Source organism: Halyomorpha halys, unplaced genomic scaffold, assembly GCF_000696795.3.
Source record: "Halyomorpha halys isolate HHAL.00 unplaced genomic scaffold, Hhal_1.1 Scaffold781.1, whole genome shotgun sequence".
In the NCBI taxonomy this organism is placed as follows: domain Eukaryota; kingdom Metazoa; phylum Arthropoda; class Insecta; order Hemiptera; family Pentatomidae; genus Halyomorpha; species Halyomorpha halys.
The window spans coordinates 256,809-270,063 of NW_027109068.1; the positions used below are offsets into that span (position 1 = coordinate 256,809).

A 13,255-nucleotide genomic window follows, 5' to 3' on the forward strand; every position below is an offset into this window, starting at 1 on the left:
GCAATTTTGTTGCAAGTAAACCAGTCTTTAATAATTTTAGCTGAATGTATTAGGGCGTTATCTTGCTGGAAAACTGGTGTGCCTTCGGACATGTGATTAAAAGTCAACTTTTTGTTCCTCTAAAAAAATTTCATACTCAGCTGAGTTTACTCTTGATAAAACAAATATCACATTTCCTTTATTTTTGTAACTAATTGATGCCCAAATCGTAACTTTTCCTCTTCCCACTTGACGGGTACTCAAAACTGGCTTTCTTTTCAATTTTTTTCTAACTGTTTGTTTTTTACCCTTTTTAATAATGTTTGGGCATTCCTTAGTTTTGTCTGAACTCCAGCTTTCTCAGCAATTGCTCTTGCTGTTGTATAAGACTTAGATGCAATGCGAAGAGTATTCCGTTTCTATCGTAATGTCAAATCAGGGGTGCTCCCAGTAGAACGGAGGGTTCTCCCCTTGCCGAAAAAACTTCGCGATGGATGAAAAACTACGCTTAATTTGGCGGGCTATTTCCCTACAACTCATTCCGTCCTTGTGGAGTGAAGAAATCAAACGGCGCTCTTCTTCGTAGAAATACTTATTTTTTCCCATAACTCACGTTCTTTTTAGGTCTATTTTGAAGCAAAGTCAACACTGTACTGAAGTTGAAATGATCTTTTAACAATTTAAACTCTAGGGGATTAAGAAAATTGTAAACAGCAAGTGTGTTTATCATTTTGAGGCTTATAAAATGTCAATATTTACTGATATTGGATTTAAATAATTGTCTGAGAAAATTGTCCTCGTTTCAATATCATAATAACTTTAAACTGTTATTAAAAAATTAATATCAATAAAAAATAAAAATATATGAAATGTTTTTTTAATTCCAATGGGTGTATCTAACATTTTGACACTGAGTGCAAACTATGATAGGTTTATGAAATGTAAACAATAATATAAAAATGAACAAAGTAAATAAAAGAAAATAGAAAAAAGATGTACAGAGATCAGTATAAATAAAAAAAACATAGAGTATTAAATATTAGGCGTAAAATAAACAATAATAATAAGTATTAACAAATAGAATAATAGCCGAAATGATATCAAATAGAATCACACAACAATAGACCTCAATATTAAAAAAATTCAAACAGTTAACATAATCGATATTCACGCGCGTTATTTTAAAATCACTAGCTTATATTATATAGCTTAATTTGAAATAAATTTTGTTTACTGATTTATGGGTTTTACTTAATTTTTAGGATCAGCATTCTTGGGAATGTTGGAAACATTAGCCTCGAACCCTATTACATCTTTCGTTGGATACGTAAAAGAACTGTACGTAGAAATTCTATCTATACTTTTTTTTATAAGTAATAATAACTATTATTAAATATAATGTTGTTTTTTTTTACTTTGTAGCAAAGGAAAATCAGTTTCTACAGAAGATTTCTTAACTTTCTACGCTAAATTCAATAACATGAATCAAACTCTTCCTGACGGAAAAACTCTTTGGACCATCTTCAAACCTTGGCTCTTAAACAGCGGCTATCCATACCTCACAGTTTTCAGAGGAGATCACGAAGTTCGTGTAAATAAGGTAAGCTATTTGGGAAACAATTCAATTTAAAAACTGGATCATTTTTCCTAATAAGGTATATGTTTTTATTTTATTTTATTTTATATCATATTCAACTTTTCTAAGGAAACACAAGTTTAGAAAAATTACAAGACGATGCCTTTGGTAATATTTCCATTACCCTTCGTTGTTTAATATTCACATAATTCAAATATTGAGATTTAATTTATTTTTTATTAAGGTAATATTAGAAGATTCTAAAACAAAGCATCAAATATTCGCGGACGCATTTTCAAATGTTCGCAATACATCAGAAGAATTTTTTTTATTATCTTGTGGTCTTTAATTCATATTTTCAATTTGGAAACTTTTCCGTGTATTAATTACACCAGTATATTATCAAATTAGTATTTTCTCAGGACTATTTTTTTTCCTCTTACAGTCGGTTAATCCGGAGAATCGGTTATTCAGGGCTTTATTTCGAAAACAGATCGTTCGATGTTGCTTTAAGGTGAGTTGGGAAGAAGTAAAACCAGAATGTAGTACAGATTTCCTCAAATTCTTTCCTATAATTTTTGTCACCCAAGTAGAAAAATAGTTTCATAGATCTTCTATATTTCAAAAAACGGCTCGAACCGTTATTCTCAATTGACAAATACTTAAATTTAAAATATAAATAATTAGGTATCCATTAGAAATACAGATCTGCACAATAAAAAGTAGGAAACTTTCCGGAAATGCAATTTAGCCAACATCGGATTAGAAATTTTTAGTCTAAATGATATGCAAAATCCTTCTGTCATAAGATATTTTTCAAAAAGTAGGTATCCTATCCTTCAATGATCATAAGTAGCTTTTAATTGGTCACATGACGTCAAGAAAAATCGAGCACTCCAGTCCTCCCTCAGGGAACGGAAATCATGATTTTTTTTTATGTTGCTTTTTTAATACAACATTTTTAACAACAAAGATATATACATGATTAACTTATTCATGTAATAATTTTATAATTAACTATTAAAAACACAATTTTTGTAAATATATTGTATTAGATATGGTAATATGGTTTAATTTTCTTTATTTTTTAGAAACGATTTCAAGACTCTGACCAAACGGGATGGATGTTACCGTTATCCTTCCAAACTTACTTCGTAAATAAAACCAGTTTACGCCTTGGTGCTAGTAAAAATTACATTTGGTTGGACGATAAAGTGAATGGGAACTATGTGATTGTAAGTGACAATAGTCACAATCTATTAGTTGTCTTCAACGTCAACGGACCAGGTTCGTATGAACAAACCCTCATTGTTTTGTATAATGTGAAACCAAAACTTTCATTTAGTGACCTAATACAACCAGTAAATTTTGTAAAAATAAATCTTAGTTATAATGAAGAATCGCATTCAAATTTCCAGGGGTGTGATAGAATTTTAGATGTAACTGTTGTTCTATGGTAGTTTGAAAATACTAAGAATAATTATATGAATTTATCTGAAAGATATATGTGTATATTAAGTGAAAATTCGAATACGTAATTTTGCACGATCGCTATATTACCCCTTACTACGTACATACGTAAGTGAAAATAAATATATTACAACATTAACAATTAACCCTGCTTTACAACCAATACCTAAACATTTCAGTGGTATCAAAAAAATTATATGCCACTGTAATTCAACCGATCATGCAGTCTGGATGCTGCTCACATTTCTCCTCACGAAATATTTTGAAATCTGATTACTAAATAATACCTTTGTAAAGTATTAGGAAAAATGTTTTTGAATTAAAAATATTCTTTGGTATTCTGATTTTATAATATAAGATTTTTTATAAAATTATCATAACTTTTAAATAATATAATGTCGTTACTATTTATAGCTCCATACAGAGTGCTTTACGATGAAAGCAGCTTACAACTGTTAAGAAAAGAACTGGAAGCTAACGTAAACTATCTCAACAAAGAATATCTGAGGTCGACATTGATAAGCGATAATTTTGCCTTCGCCAAAAGTGGACTTCTCTCATACGTATCTGTTTTTGGTAAGACTCCCAGCTCCTTAAAACAATGAAATATAAATAATTTGATTTGTAAATAATTATTGTGATAAGTGAAAAACTAATCGCCTTTGTGAGTATGCCTCAATTTTTAAGGATTCAAAGAAATATAGTATTTAAAAAAAATTAAATACCTCAATTTTTTGTTTTCAGTCCAGAAATATACATACATGAGCTTTTTATTTTGAAATTGGTGTGTCCATTTATGTTCAAATTCAGAAATTCGAGGGTTTTTATTGGATTTAATTTTAAAATATGGGTTTGGAGTTGATGACAATGAATGGGTCGATTCTCCACGTGTCAGTATAATGCTATTGTATAACATCAAATTTACTTGTTGTAAATATCAATAAATAAATTTTAAGAAAAATATTGATATCATTCAAATTGAGAAAATGGAGGGCTTTCGTTGGGTTAAATTTAAAAAATATGCTAACGGATAATATTGTTGAGTTTCTATCCCCAGCGTTCCTATTCCAGTGGTACAGCGTGTTCTTGAAAAAATCCTTACCGTAAAAATTGTATAAACGTTGTTCTTAAAACAGTGATTCCTACCTGTAGTGGTTCATGTAATTTTTTACATTATGTATTTTCAAATATTTTTTTTTATTAATTATTAATAATGGTGTTCTGGTGGTTTTTAATGTAATAAATTAATTATTAAGTCCTTTTATTTTAGGTTTGTGTAGTGGTGCCAACCATATGTTAGTAATATTTTTCGTTCTACCCCGTTGCGATAGTAAATTCAATGTTTTGAGTAGTGGATCCTCGTTCATTATCTTTTTTTGAATAACTTATACGGAACCTATCTCATAAATTTCATCCAACACAGTTTATAGTAGTTTAGTCTTTCACCTTAAGTATTTTTTTAACCTTTTAAAAAGTGTGTGTTAAAAGTATACTATTATAAGCAAAGCGGAAACTAAGAAGTCCGAATTTAAGAAAACTGTAGAAACAAAAAAAAAAATTATGATTCAATTGCTATTTTGATAGTTGAACATAAAGCTGTGCTCTCATTAAGTTTAATTGATGAATATTTTCCATGTCCTTAAAATAAACTTCCAAAAAACTCCCAATGGGACTTATGCCACATTCAAAATAAACTTATTCGTCATCTCATTAGCCAGAAAATTTTCATGTTACTAAATCTTAATTGCTGTAAATATATTACTAACAATTTTCTTCAGAATGAAAAATCATGTAAAAATATAACTATCGAGATAGCTAACTCGATTTTTTTTGGAAATGGACTTTACACCATTTTCGAAACTAAAGGCTTAAATGATTTTTCAAAACAACATTAATTAAATTTTATTTTAATTAAAGTTAATTCCTAAGCTTTTTTATCCACAGACACCCTCCGGTATCTGAGCAGCGAAACTTCACTTGGCCCATGGACGATTGCTAATGACGGTTTTAGACAACTTTGGAACCTCATCTATTTCAGCGATCTACGATTGCAATTTCAGGTAGAAATTCAATTTTTTTTTTTAGAATAAAACAGTATTTGTAATTTAAGAATAGATCGAATTATATAACGATTAGATTGTACATAAAAAAAATTAATATATAAATGCTATTAATACTAATATGTTTTGTTTGTTAGAATTACGTTACAGATTTAATGAGAAATTCATATCGCTACTATGGCATAAAAATTAACGATGCCGACTTCATAAAAGGGAAAATTGTAAAGTTGATCGTGAGTTCAATGTGTGACTACGGCGATGAGGTATGCCGTAGGGACACAAAGGCTGCTTACCAAACCTATATTGTTGGGAAAAAAAGGTTTGTACTATTAAGCTTTGTATAAATTCATTTATTATAATTTGAGATTTTATTTTCATAATTCAAATGACAGACATGAAAAAAAAAAAAACGAAAAAAATATGCTGAAAATCATAATATATTAGCCAAAGAAAGACGAGTATAGATTACGCAACAATTATAAACAATTGATAAATATAAAATATTATATAATTAAAGGAGAAAAATAAAGACAGGAGTTCGAATCGGCAAAAGCCGAGACCACCCGATCTCTCCCGATCACAATTATATCTACACTGCTTCATTATGTTTTGTTAAACTTGTGTATTCTTTCTAAGAACGAAGTTGATATTCGTTTTCTACTTCTCGACAAACCCTAAAATAAGAATTTTCGACTTAATTTAGAGTTTTAATGTGCGCATTGCTGCAGATTTTTATGAAAACATACGACCGATAGAATAAAGTAAAGAGGGGCTGATAGAGTCAACGGTCTAAAGCTAATAGTAGAAAAACCCGGAGTAATAAAAAGTCAGTTATTTCATTCTAATTTTTGATTACTCTCATAAAAACTATGTAGGAAGAATAAAAAAGGGTGGCTGATACAAAACCTTAAATAAAATAAATTTTTAATTGGAAACTCCATATCTTCGAAACTACCTACAGCACTAGAAAACCTGACAGAACATCATTTAAGTGAACTTGCTATTTGCTCATTTGAGTTAATTTGCTAAAAATGTGAGCCCTAATTAATCTGTTCAAATTCATTAGTTCCTGAGATACAGTTGTTTAAAAAGCAACATTTCGTGAAATATTTTCTGAAAATCAGTTGTTGATGAATTTATTGTGGGAAGTCTTTATCTCAGAGCTACAGATGTACAGAGGTCTATTAATACTCAAATCAAAGATAGTTCAAGATAGTATTAAGTATTAAGTAGTTTATAATGTTTATCTCTGTAGAAATAGTAGTTTTTATGATATTTGCATATGAATAAGAATTTTTTCTTTGACGTTCCTAACGGCGAGATATCAATTTATTTTAGAAAATATCATGAAAATTACTACTTCTGCGAAGATAAATATCGTAAACTACGTTATATCGCATTAAATTAGCTTTAATTTGAGCGCGAATAGACATCAGTACGTATAATGTTTCTTGAGGTATTGATATCCCACAATAAGTTCACTAACTAATGATTTTTCAATACATTTTTTTTTTATGGAAATGTAACTTTTAAAAAACTTTTAACGTTTCGATTTTGTGGAATTTTTTATGGCATATCGATTGCTTTCTGGATTGCCACCGATAGATCCGATAGTTTTATTATCCTTAATAAATAAAACTAAATCATAACTAAATAAATAAACTAAATAAGTAAACTAATAACAAATAATCAATGATTATTAACTGATTAATAACTATAATAAAAACTAAATATAGCTTAAACTAATTTTTAACTATACTAACAATTAAAACTAATAAATTAAACTGAATAAAATAAATCCTAACTAATCGCATAAGATCACCTTTCTTCATTCATCTTAAACCTCTACTCTTCTTCTACGGTATCTTTTTTTAATATCCCACTAAAACCTGTTGAACAGTTTCGCTACTTAGGACTCCATCTTCAGACAAAATACTTATTTACAATCCTCATACAAGACAGAAACGACAAGAAACTGCTCGTAGATTCCGATTACTACAACACCTACTTTACAAACGCTCTAAACTTCCCATTTACTACACAAAACTCTTCTAAACTATGATAATCCAACCTATTTGGATATACGGAATTGAGCTTTGGGGCTCCACCAAAGCAACAAATTCCTCCCGTATCCAATCCTTACAATCCAAAATCCTAGGTGCTCCTTATTGCGTCACAAATAAACCCATCTATAAAGACCTCAACATCCCATTCGTTGCAGATTTTACCAGAAATAGACATACCTCCTTTCATTCCAAAATCCTTTCCCACCCAAACCCAATAGTTTTTAATCTCTCATTTTTAACAATCTATGATTATCCTTCAAGTTTCTGAAAAGAAGATAGCCATGGGAACATCTAATTTAAAGCAATGAATATTTATTTTCATTTCACTGTGTTGAATCTTAATTATATAATATGATTTGATTCGTAGATTATTTCTAAACGATAATTAATAAATAAATAATTTCTACAGTGTGGCAAACACAGCCATAGTGGACGAGCTGTATTGCAACGGCCTCCGAGATCTAGTAGACAAACAATCAATCATGCAACTCCTCCAAAGCAGTTATCAAACTACACTGACAACTTACCAGAAACAGAGCCTCTTCTATTATCTGTCGTGCGCCGGTGGTGATTATGGAAACTCTCAAGCAATAAACAGGTAATCAATTTTAATTATCACAACAAAGTGTATTACAATTAATTTTATTTTCTGAATGTGATATCTGCCTAAATCTTTAATCTGAATGATTCTTGTAACTTGTTTTGTAAATAATAAAATTATATTAGTTTTATTAAAAGTGCCCTGTTTTTCCTGTGTTGAAGGGCCGGCTGCACAATCACAGTTAAACTACGATTTCTTAAATCTCGGGTAAAATCCATATTTATCCGTTGCACGAGAAACGTTAACCTTCTAATCTAATGATAACTGTACTGGCCAATGATAACCGGTTAAACTAAGATTTAGGTTTAAGTAGTGACCTACTTAAACCTAAATCTTATACAGTTGAATCTGTTATCAAGGTGAATTGTATTATTCCGTTCCTTTTGTAATACAATAAAATGTATTTGATCGAGATAGACGGTTTGACAGGCAACAAAGACTTCAAAGAATTTGTTGTTCAGGCAATAATGAAAAAAAACAAAACAGTATTCCATCCTCGACAAAATCATTTTTTACATTGATCGGATGAATAATATTTTCAGTTATTTTTACTATCAAAAGTGGCTGAAGAATTTTAAATGTGATAGCACCCACAGTTTCTATCATTAGCAATAGGAACTGAGCTGTTGTCTCAGTTTCAGGTCACCTTGGTAACCTGGTTAACAAAACTATTGACCAGGGAAAGGTAGCTTAGTTATCTGAGATATGCTAAATTCTTAGACTAAGCTTAGTTTTACCGGAGTTTAATGAAACCAGCCCTTGGTAATGATATATTTGATGAAAAAAAGTTATCAGATTTTTCGTTTTCTGAGATATTACCGTAGACCTCGATTTATTTCTCCATTGGTGTCTGTCTTCAGTCTATTACAAATTGGTAAAGTGATCACAAAGTAGACTCTATCAAAGATTGAATCAACAGTTTAAGTCAAATGCAAAGTATAAAAAAGTTTGGCAAATGTGCTTCTACAAAAACGAAACAGGGATATTTCTTGTTATTACGAGCAAACATATGAGATCACCAACAATAAGTGAGGTGATAAAAAATAGATTAATTAAATAATCATCATAGTAGTTGTCCCGTTTCACCAATCTGAAAACTGTTGTCATGTCGAAATACTTAATAAATAAATACTTTGTTAATGTCTCTTGACCCTTATATCTGAGCCTTTTAGTTATCAGTGTGACTAACTCCTTTATAAATAATTCTTAGTAATTTCAATAACAAAAGGAAGGTGGTCTGGGAGCGGTCAAAGTAAAAACTTAAATAATGGTAAAACTATTTAATTCTATTCTATTGGCTCAAATCTTGAATCTTTGATCTCAAATTCTATTAAACTTCTATCTCAAATTAAATAGTTTAATGGCTATTTGTATTTAGTTCTTTGACCGCACCCGAACCACCTTCCTTTTGTTATTATACATAAAAATGCACGAATGAATTAATTTCTATCATAATTATTATTATTATTTTCTCAGTTACGCTGATTACAATAATTACTTTACAATGTCTATTTCACCTAATCATTATATTAACACTACATTGAGTAAACTACCTCAACATCACAGGTTTGCCATATCTCCGTTATATCTTCAATTTTTTTCTAGTTTATTTATTCGTTCATATTTGTATTTAAAACCTATCAAATTCAATAATATATTATTTAACTTAACAAAACAAAAAGAAAAACATAATGGTCATAAATTAACTCTACTTAAAAGTTAAGCATTAGGCTGATTCAAATTTTCTGTATCTGATTTGAAATTAACAGTATAACTGATATTTTCTGATATATAAATAATCTCCAAAAATTTTCTTTTGAAGGTATTATTTGTATGCTAATTATGTTTATTTTTGGAAAAATGTTGCACCAATGCTGTTTTATTTGGATCTTTATCCTTACTTTGTACTCCATTATTATGCTGATGTATTCTTTCTCCTAATAATTGTTTACTTTCTCCTATGTATATTTCTGGACAATTCAGACATAGCAATTTATAAACCAACGTTATATTTTCGTCTAACTGCCGTACTTTAGAAAAAAAAAAATTTAGATCCAGAAATGTACTTTTCTGAAGACGGTTGAAATTGGATTTTATTTATTTCAGTCTGTCAGCTGAAAGACCTGTTTGAAAAAATAGTATGGGGAAGTTGCGACTGTGAATAATAGGAAGGATTAACTTAAACTCAAGCCTTGTGATGCGTCAATTTTTTTTGTTGTATAATTTGCACTTAAATAGTTTAAATACGAAGATTTTTAGAAATATTTTTCTCAATAATTAAAATAGATAATATAAAATTAATTTGTAAATATTACTAATATATGCCATATCTGTTTTTTTATCAGCCTTCTAGAAAGTGTATTGGTGACTACTAACGGTATCGATATGCCTGCTGAAGACATCATCGTCGCATTTAAACAAATCGCCAGCAAACCACAGCATTACGAAGAAGCTCTCAGTTACTTCATTAATAACTATTATCAAATTAAACCCAAGTAAGGAACAAACTAATTAAATTTCACGAATTATTTAAATTCGATTTATTTTTATAAAGATTCCCTATAGAAATACTTATTTCAACTAATGGCCTTTCTTTTTCCCCTAGGTTGGTTGAAGACGAAAAGGCAGAGTTGATCCGTTATCTTGGAGCTTTGGGTTCGACAGATGAACACATCAATATTGTAAGTATAGTTTTTTGTTAAAGCAGTTAAATATAGTCGATGACCTGGTAGGACCGTAGCAAAGTACTTCTGCGCCGATGGCGAGTTCAAAAAATCTGTACCTTCCAATACAAGGGCTCTGACTGAACTCCAAAGGGCTCGGTCAATTTTTTTAGAATTTCTGTAAAATTTCTCGTTGGTTTAATATAAAACACTGTTACTATCAAATAAAACCTAAACTTCAATTTAAAAATGGTTTCATGGTTTATTTTGGGCCCATCTCGGAATCGCCTAGCTGCGGCTCTGCATACTTTCAAAGAATACAGTTTAATACCAAATTCTACATAGGTCAAAAATATTTCAAATACAAAATTTTAAGAAAAAAATAGCTAGATCTCCTCAACGAAAAATAGATGTACAACTATAGTTAGTTATAATATGGTGTTAATAGTTTACTGTAGATTGATATAAGTAGAATATAGTTATTGGATCCGGTCAGTAAAGATACACAAATGAACTAAACTTATTTATTTGTGCCGACCTGAATTTCAGACCCCCATCAGAAAAACAGAACGAGATAACAACCTTAATTTAGGAAAACATTGAAATAAAAATAATATAATTACGAACAAACTTGGAAACACACCTAATAATGAATTAAGTAGATAGAAGTTGATACTATTAGAAAATAAAATATAATATTGTAGAGGTATGAATCATACAAAATAAATTATAGAAAAAAATGCTAAAAAACTGATAGTGTTCAAGTAAATAAATAACATAATGAAAGATGCGGAAGAAAATTGTAAATGATATTAATTGAATTAATAAAATAAAATATATAAGTAATGTTTAAAAATAATGAAAACAATTTAATGAAATATGTGAAAGAAAACGATATATCTGATATAATGAGCAAGAAATAAAACGGAATTTATGTAATAATGGATAAAAAATATACAGTAATACAGGCGAGTAAATAATAAATAATAATAAGATAAAATGAATAAATATCTCATACAACAATAGTACTGACAGTAATACTCTTTTTTAAAGAGTTTTCCTCAGAAATATAAAATTACCTAATAAATGAAGTTGTAACCTTTTTATTATATTTTTAATTACCTCAATTATTTAATTATTTTTAAATAAAACTAATCAAAATTTGACAATAATTTCTTGATCAATCCCCTTTAATGTTAGTACAGTGAACCTTTTCAAATAAAGTTTCTATAACGATTACATACGCTTCCTACATACCCATGCAAGTTTTTAATTATATATGAATGGAACTGTTGTTTTATAATATTTGTTAATAATAATATAATAACTTAAATTTAATATCATATTGAATAACTTTTATGTATAAGTGTATGGATGATTAATTAGAAGGATGAAAAATAGTAGTAACCATTTATTTATTTTCTGCTGACGTTTTGAGGAGTCTCTATTTACACTCTCAACCTAACAGCCCAGATAAAGACCTACAACGTAGGTCGAAACGTCGACAGCAAATAAATAAATAGTTACAATTTTCTTCCGTCTTGACCTCAGCTCTGACCATATCCTGCGTAGTAACTTATACTTCAAAAGTATGACTCATTTATCTTGAGTTTAAAATATTTTTTAAATATTTATATGATTCTATGGAGTTTCCTACAATGATCTCTACAATATTCCACTATTTCTGCCCAACAAGCCAGCAAGCAAGGGGTAAGTTTAGGCAAAAGACTGACTCGAAAACCATTTACCAGACTAAAAAGACAAGAATTTCGCAAATCACTTTAGACTGTTACAACAATTACTAGAAATATTGATTAAGTCGAAGATAATAAGATATTGAGTTGGATTTTGGGACTCCACAAAATCAGCGATTAACTCAAATTTCCAATTTTTAATATCTAAACTCCTTCCTGAAATCTTAAACGCCCTTTTAAATCCTTACTTTGTCACAAATAAAATTAAGACCTAAATATTCCATTTGTAGCCAATCTAGGTCGACTCAAATATCAATCTTTCCATAATAAACTCCCTAACCACACATACCTGCTATTTTCTAACCTAGCATTCTCTTCTATTCCTCCAAGGCTCCTGAAAAGAATTTGATCACGAGACCTTCTAGTATAGAAATGTTATTGAAGTGCGACCAATATGTAGTTTATTCACACATTTTTCATGCCATTATAGCTTAATCACATTTACTTGTTTTAATTGTTTAATTACAGTTGTAAATTTCAATACATAAAAGAAAAAATATATGTTAAAATTTCTGGAACAGAAAATTTGTTTTCCTTGCTAGCACTGATTCTCAGACACTATAACCACTAGATCCTTATGAATTCAGTACTGATAATTATGATTTATATTGTGTGTGTATATATATTTGTTTATTAATTTTATATATGTTTTTTCGACAGTTTGGAAATTTTACCTTCAAAAATGCAAGCAGCAATGTCATCGTAAAAGCTGTTCAAGATGCTGTGAAATCAGCTCAAACTAACAAGCAGTTCATGTCGAACCATTATGAAGACATATACAACGGTCTGAACGGAGTTATACCTCCATCAACCCTAAGCCCATCCACCATTACACCGACGAACCCAACAATCACCCCTCCATCCTCAACTCCATCTCCCAGTGGTGCGTCCTTTTCAGCCATTGCCTTCCCTACACTTTTGATGATATCTGGATTAATTTTAAGGTATCTAAATTAATATTAGATCCTCTGAAATTTTGATAATTCGTATGCACAAGTTCCAGTATTTTCGTGCTGAGATGGCAACATCAGGTACAGAGAGCCAGCACATAATTAATTAATTTGAAAATGTAAATAATTTTAACTT

The 13,255-nt window shown here is 29.6% G+C and overlaps 1 protein-coding gene across 1 annotated transcript in view; it reads left to right on the top strand.

Annotated features, from left to right (window-relative positions):
* The window catches only part of LOC106686132 (thyrotropin-releasing hormone-degrading ectoenzyme), a 15,787-nt gene extending 2,538 nt beyond the window's left edge, over positions 1-13,249 (top strand). The window contains exons 4-13 of the mRNA XM_014429282.3: positions 1,242-1,317; positions 1,402-1,579; positions 2,647-2,842; positions 3,440-3,601; positions 4,970-5,085; positions 5,223-5,404; positions 7,561-7,749; positions 10,098-10,247; positions 10,358-10,433; positions 12,830-13,249. Of these exons, the coding sequence (XP_014284768.3) occupies positions 1,242-1,317; positions 1,402-1,579; positions 2,647-2,842; positions 3,440-3,601; positions 4,970-5,085; positions 5,223-5,404; positions 7,561-7,749; positions 10,098-10,247; positions 10,358-10,433; positions 12,830-13,126 (1,622 nt within the window). The 3' untranslated portion in view covers positions 13,127-13,249. The remainder of the gene's footprint in view (positions 1-1,241; positions 1,318-1,401; positions 1,580-2,646; positions 2,843-3,439; positions 3,602-4,969; positions 5,086-5,222; positions 5,405-7,560; positions 7,750-10,097; positions 10,248-10,357; positions 10,434-12,829) is intronic.
* Positions 13,250-13,255: the final 6 nt, after the last annotated feature.